The following is a 7,092-nucleotide window of genomic DNA, read 5'->3' on the forward strand; positions in this document are numbered from 1 at the left end:
TGGGTAAACATTTTTTGCCACAATTTCTTTTCATGGAGAATGATGTTATTTCCCACCATATTATACCATATGAGACCTTATTTACCATGAAGAAAAAATGTTTTAACCGCCACGAATGTCGCAGGAAAAAGAAGGTTTTTCCCTTGTGGTTTGGTGAAAAAAGACTCTTACTTCATTAATTATATGCCACGGAACAAATTGGCGGAAAAAAAAAAAGATTTTTTCCACTAAGGATATACTTTTTTTCCATAACTCTCACTCCTGGGAAAAAACAATATTTCTTGTAGTGATTATAAGTTGATTAATTAGGAACTCCCTTTGCGGTCTTGAGAGAATTAAGAGAGTATTAGAGATGTAAGAGTGTGAATATCCTTACTTGGGTTTATTGCATATTCCCTTTTATACAAAGGTAACCTCTTTGATGGTTGCTATATATTAAGCCATATGTCATCTTGGGTCCCCTATAGATAGAAACTATCTGGCTAGCCTTTTCCTCTATTGATCAGACTTTCTATTTCACCACATCTCATCATATTCGATACACATATCAAAATTTTCATTTACACATGCAATGTGAGATTTGAGGTTGTTGGAAACATGCCACGATTGAAAGTGGGAAAGGATCCTTTGCATCCTTGTCAAGAATGCTTGTTGATGGTACTGGGTTTGCAACAAATTAAATGATTTTTTTGGGACAAAGAAAGCATTTTATGTTGTAGTGATCATGGCACAGGCACAGGCACAGGCAATTTCGTATATATTTTAAGAAAAGTTGCATGTCGTTCATTAATATTATATTCGCGTTAAGCTTCGTATATACAAAGTGGAATTAGAGGCTTTGGCACAAAATTAAGGGAACGAATGATCAAGTGGAGAAATGCCTTTTACGCATGATGAACTTCCCGCCCTCCATATGGGTTCACCTGCCCACTAATTAATTAGCACTAATTAAAGTGACAATGAGGTTTCAAATACAACGAATTTAGACGCGTTCTGAGATCGATGTTTCACTTTTAAAGAAAAAGTACTACTACTACTATTACCACTTAGCTATCTTTGCATATCATGTTGAATGAAGACTGGATCAGCTTAATCTCTGTTTCATGGTCCACCAATTCCGGAAGTGGTTTTGACGCATATATATATTTATATTGTCTTCTTAGTTTGTTTCCAAAACATTGTAACAAGTACTGTTTTGTCATTTGTTTGTAAAGATCAGCTAGCCATTAATATATATGCCACCCTCTCTCTCTCTCTCTCTCTCTCTCTCTCTCTCTCTCTCTCTCTCCGCCTTCTGTATTCCACGCAACATTTTCTCCCTACTTTGCCCTTGACTCATTCGCATGCCATGCCATGCCACTACCTTTGAGCTTATTTGGTAGGCGTTGGTAAAGTGTACTTTTGATATTGTATATAGTTTGGAGCACGAATTGATATATGGATGAGAAAAAACCAATTAAAGCAGCATCGATCGATGAAATGATTCACAGTGCCAGTTCTGTCGGGTTCGGTAAACATAGAGTTGACATTTTGGTAGTGGATGAAACCGTTCGTGATCAGTCAATTTCACGACCTACATCGTTAATGTTTCAGATCAATGAACAGATCTGAACAAAATTACACGTATATATAACATAAGGGCACACTTTTATGTCACACATGATCATTAATATTTCAAAACACTAGTTTCACACGTACATGATTACATACATATCACCATCACAGAAAACTGATCAGCAACAACAAATTCACAAACATTTGAACATTTTTTCCCCCATCTCTCCCTCCCTCCCGTACGTTTGTCTAATAGAAAGAAGGAGATCAAAGCTGCCATCGTCTCATTATTGATATTCGTCCCATTTTTTTATACAGTACAAGTACTATGGGACTCGGCCACACATGCATGCTAGCTAGAGAAATTACTCAACAAAAGTAACATGACTTTAGTTATTTATTATTTTCCTAATTCCGTTCTCTTGACAGAATCATTCACGCTTGAATAGTAGCCCTTTCTGCATCAGGAGCTGCTGCGTCCACAGCTTCTCCCACAGTCAAGTAGACCCTTCCTCCAATCTTGCTCACAAAGTTTGCTAACCTTAGCTTGTGCATGACTTGCCACCTTGGATTGGCAATGGCTAACTGTAGAGATCAGAGAGAGAGAGAGAGAGAGAGAGAGAGAGAGAGAGAGAGAGAGAGAGAGAGAGAGAGGGAGGGAGGGGGGGGGGGTTAACATTTAGAAAAAAGATTCGACAATAAAATAGTCATCAGTGCTGTACCTCGATTCCATGTGAAGTGAGATTCTTATGCAACTCCTGCAGACTAGCAATGCTTGATGTGTCGATGTCCATTAGGCCTACCATCACAAAACACGGAATAAAGAAAAGAACAATCTCACAATAAGAGCCTTCCATAGCATGGCAGCTTGCCCATATTATTTATGTAATTTGTAATCATGATTAATTAATAATGGTAGCCAGTAACACTTACCTGATGTGTCCAGAATTAGGAGTTTATAATTATGACCTTTTACATTTGCTAATTTTGTATCCTCCGCTTGATCTTCAGTAACCCATCTCATAATGCTTGACCAAACATAACATGAGTACCATGCATATAGTTATTGATCGATATAGATAAGAAGTTTTGAACTTTTGTCGTGTACATATTATATATATATTAATTTGTATATTTTGTCAATTAGTATATATGAACGTACCTTTCTTTAATGATATTAGCATTTGCAAAACAAAGCACGGCGGACTTGACACGGATTATTCCGACCCCAGGAGTCTTTGAAGCCATGGGATATTGATTGATGTCGCAGAACATATCAGTTCCAGGAATTCGTCCTAGGGTTTCTGTGCCTGGTAGAATTGATATGAGAATAATCTTTGCAAACGATATTGCTACCTGCAACGTGTCGACAGTACCCCGGCCCCTTGTATTACACCACATGATCAAGGGGATAATCAATCAATCCTATATATAATTAATTATGAGATCATCACCAGATGATCATCACCAGCAATATATATATATATATATATATATATATATTTATTTATTTATGAGTTTATGTAGCATTTTCCAACCTCTTTTTGGGAAATTTATTTGCGTGCTTAATTACTTTTTCTTTCAAACCAAAGAATACCACTCGTCAGGAAAAAAAAAAAAAAAAAAAAAAAAGTCTTGTTTGTTTAATTTCATTGTGAAAACAACGTCCTCCCAAAGTAACTAGCAGCAGGATGCCACTTTCTACAGTAAGTTGTTATATAATATTATCCACATATAAATTAAGCGAACTAATTAGTTAAAAACACAATAGATTGGAGAATCAAATGAGACAAACTAGCTAATTGTATTATTTCAATACGCGTAGTAGTACTACTGGTGAAGCTTAATGGTCCACTATTTAGTTGTCAATTAAATCCCGTTTCATGGTGCTCGGTGCATGTCATTAGAACGAGGGCCAACGAACCCACCAGCAAAAATAAGGGTGGTCTAACATAATTCACCAATTACATCACACAATATTCAATCATGCAATATGCAATATAATATGCAGCATGTTTGGTGCATGTCTCTAGATCTAGAATCTGATCTCCCATTGCAGCGAATTAGTCTTCTTGTAGCATCACAGGCCATTAATTATTAGATTTAATAATGGTGGGGTACTATACTATAATTAAAATTGCTAAGTTCTAGACAACCATTCACCCATTTTTTTAATCAATTGACTTCCAACTACATATGACCATCATATGGTTGTTGACATATTATAATATTATACTTGTCATATGCAGTGCTAGTTTCTGATCACTTTCTGCTAGATAAAAGTACAGTACCGTCTTCTTTTGTTTTCTTGTGAAAAAAAATTGCCTTCCATTAATAAGGGATTCAAAAGGGAAATAGGGAAGCTGCCTCCGAAAGGCTGATTCTTTTTCCACGGACATGCAGGTTAATTGTAACATCAGATAAGTATTTTCCACCAACTTAGAGTGCTCTAATGGACTATCTAGCTAGCTAGGAGTTGAAATATTTATGTCTTAGGCTGTGATTCTTTCTTTCTTCCAATTCTTTGTTTAATATTTATTTCCACTTTGTCTTTTGGGCTCGGCATTGTTTATATATAATTGACACAGGCGGCCGACTGGCCTCCATGTTCTTTTAACATAAGCTCATGTTAATAAATACTATATAATCAGCTTTTATTTTTCATGGGGGGCTTTTACAGATCAAACATATATTATACCATTAAACTAATTAGAGCTAGGACTAAATAGTAAACACATGCAAAAAGTAATAGGAAATTAAACATGATGTCTTAGCTAGCTTACCGCAACTAGAAGGCCAATCTCCACGGATACAAACAACACACCGAAGAATGCAGCGATGCAAGTAAGGAAATCTAGCTTATCAATCTTCCAAATATTGTAAGCTGCAGTGAGGTCAATGAGTCCCGGAAGAGCTGAAAGAATTATTGAAGCAAGGATTGCTATTGGAGTGAAATATAAGAGCCTTGTGAATAATTGCAATGATATGATCACTGTAATTGCCATCACAATATTCGATACTAAAGTTTCACAACCAGCACTGAAATTTACGGCAGTGCGTGAGAATGAACCTGCGCGCATATTATAATATTATATAAATTAAATCATGGATTAATTATTCAATTAACAAAAGTCTAATTAAGGCGCCTAGTGCTCATGATCATGTAATTAATGATATGAAATATGTAATTAAAATTCTAAAATCAAAATGTTTAAATTAATTAATATGGTTTTGTTGGAAATTAAGAATAATTATTAACTAAAAGAAGTCTAGCTAATTACCGGTTGCAACATAGCAAGAAGTGAAAGAACCTATGACGTTCATGAAGCCCATGGCAACCATTTCTTTGTTTCCATCAAGGTTGTATCCTTTTATTGCTGAGAAAGATCGCCCAACTGCAATCGCTTCCTGATCAGGTTGATATTTGGACATTAACATGATCAGGAATATTAGGTTAATTAAGGTTTTCGTTAATTCAGTTATTCTTTGGAAATAGAATAGTTGGTCACCAACCGTGAGTGCAACAACGGCAACAACCAGTCCAGCTTTTGCCACTTCTCCGACCTGCGGGCCATCGAGCTGTAACAGATGAAGTGAGCTTGGGTTGAGGCCTCCTTTGATGTGTTTTACAATTTTAATGCCATGTGTGTCCGCTCTTGTCAGAAAAACAATTAGAGTCGATAATATAACAGAGAGGAGAGGAGCAATGGCTGGCAACCAGAAGAGTCTCTTTTTCCTTCTACCCTGGGAAAATTAAATGAGGATGAAACAAGAAAATTGATTGAGATCACTGACTTCAACTAGAGCTAGCATAGGTAAAAAAAAAAAAAAAAAAATGTTAAAAGTTATCACTGCCACTAACCAGAAATCGAGTAAATAGGATGAAACTCAGGAATGAGCACCCAAGGATAAAATTGTAAGGACTCCACTGAAATCAAGAAAGCACAAAGAATAAGAATAAATTCTCACATTTCTTTCACTCATTGTGCTCTGTGAATATCTGCTTTTCAAAACGCTACAAAGAAGGAAAAAAGAGGAAAACAACTATACGTTATGATGAACTGATCTCCAAACTGCTTCTCCGACTGATATTATATCAGTCTTGTTGGTGAAGTGACTGATCCCAAGAAGTCCCTTCAGTTGTTGAAGACCAATTACTATGGCCGCACCAGCCACAAACCCGACAATAGCAGCATGGGAGAGGAAATCCACAAGAAATCCTAATCTGTAATTTTTTTTAAGAGAAAAGAACGAAGGAAACCAATGATTAGATAGTACTAGTCAGTCAGATGTTCTCTAGGCCAACATCAACAAGTAGAACACTCACCTGAAAAGTCCAAAGGCAGTTTGAAAGATTCCCGCAAAGAAAGTTGCTGTCAAAACAAGCTTTGTGTAGGAAATTGGATCAGCCAAAGGATCTTGTAATTTTTGAATCATCGAGGGCAAAAGCAGTGAAACCACAGCTACGGGTCCAATAGCTATCTCTCTTGAAGTCCCCATTACAGCATAAATAAGAGGCGGTACCACACTTGTGTCTAGGAGGATTTGCGTACAACCAAATCATAGGTTAAACACAAAGCCGTATATAATGATCATGTATGTCAGCAAGAAGTTACCCAAATCATTTGTACTCAATATTAAATTAAGTCACTTACAGAGACCATATTGAGGATCAAGTTTTGCTAAAGTTGCATATCCAATACTCTGCATTGAAACCCACGTACTTAATACAATAGCAAAAACTAGTTCTTATTCATGTTGTATTGATTAATGGTCATGATCTCCAGGTAGTATGTTGTTTACCTGGGGAATGCAGAGGCTGGCAATAGTTAGACCCGCCAGTAAATCGTTCTTAAATTTTGTCATCGTGTAGCTTCGACACCAAACAAGGATAGGAAATATCCCTTGCAAGAACAAAACAACTTGTTCCGGTCCGGGCTGATTCTTGAGGGCCAATAACTTGTTTCCACAAGGCCCTAAAAGTGTTTCCCTTACAGAATGAATCAGCTCACGCCATGGACCAGGGGGTTCGGGTGCATTCAACACCCACTGAGCCCTTTCGGCTTGGCCACTCTTCTCAAGGTCTGGAATTTCCTCCAGTGTGAAGGTCTCCATGGCTGGAGCAGCCATATTTGAAGTGTTTGGGGGAACAATTTCCTCCGGTGTGAAGGTCTCCATGGCTGAAGCAGCCATGTTTGAAGTGTTTGGGGGAACGTGAAAGAGCTGTTTCACTCTCAGAGTGAAGTATGCACGAAGATTATCACACTAGTTTGAGGCAAAAGTGCTAGGACCATTGCAGAACCTTATAAACACAAAGAAAAGGTGCGATCGATGGTGGAGAATGTTTTTCTTAATACAATAAAATATTACGTACGGGCCCAGATTAATTTACAAATCAATTAGGTATAAAGTACACGTGGGTGCGCTAGTTGTAGACTAAATTCCAAACTCTTTTCAAATAACATATAACAGATATATACGGTACTAGTACTCATGTTAATACTAAGGAGTTACATAACTACACCAAACTGATTTTCC

General features: G+C 37.1%; 1 protein-coding gene across 1 annotated transcript; it reads right to left on the reverse strand.

Moving 5' to 3' along the window:
- Nucleotides 1-1,666: 1,666 nt before the first annotated feature.
- Nucleotides 1,667-6,846, reverse strand: LOC121251263 (sulfate transporter 2.1). The gene is made up of 12 exons (XM_041150622.1): nt 6,358-6,846; nt 6,210-6,258; nt 5,882-6,089; nt 5,605-5,779; nt 5,417-5,482; nt 5,068-5,298; nt 4,836-4,962; nt 4,338-4,624; nt 2,717-2,910; nt 2,488-2,582; nt 2,277-2,353; nt 1,667-2,139 (listed from the first exon to the last, which is right to left on the reverse strand). Exons 1-12 carry the CDS (start codon nt 6,745-6,747, stop codon nt 1,990-1,992), a joined length of 2,049 nt encoding a protein of 682 aa, XP_041006556.1. The 5' UTR covers nt 6,748-6,846; the 3' UTR covers nt 1,667-1,989.
- Between the last annotated feature and the right edge of the window lie 246 nt (nt 6,847-7,092).

Source organism: Juglans microcarpa x Juglans regia, chromosome 2D (assembly GCF_004785595.1).
Source record: "Juglans microcarpa x Juglans regia isolate MS1-56 chromosome 2D, Jm3101_v1.0, whole genome shotgun sequence".
NCBI classification, from domain to species: Eukaryota; Viridiplantae; Streptophyta; class Magnoliopsida; order Fagales; family Juglandaceae; genus Juglans; species Juglans microcarpa x Juglans regia.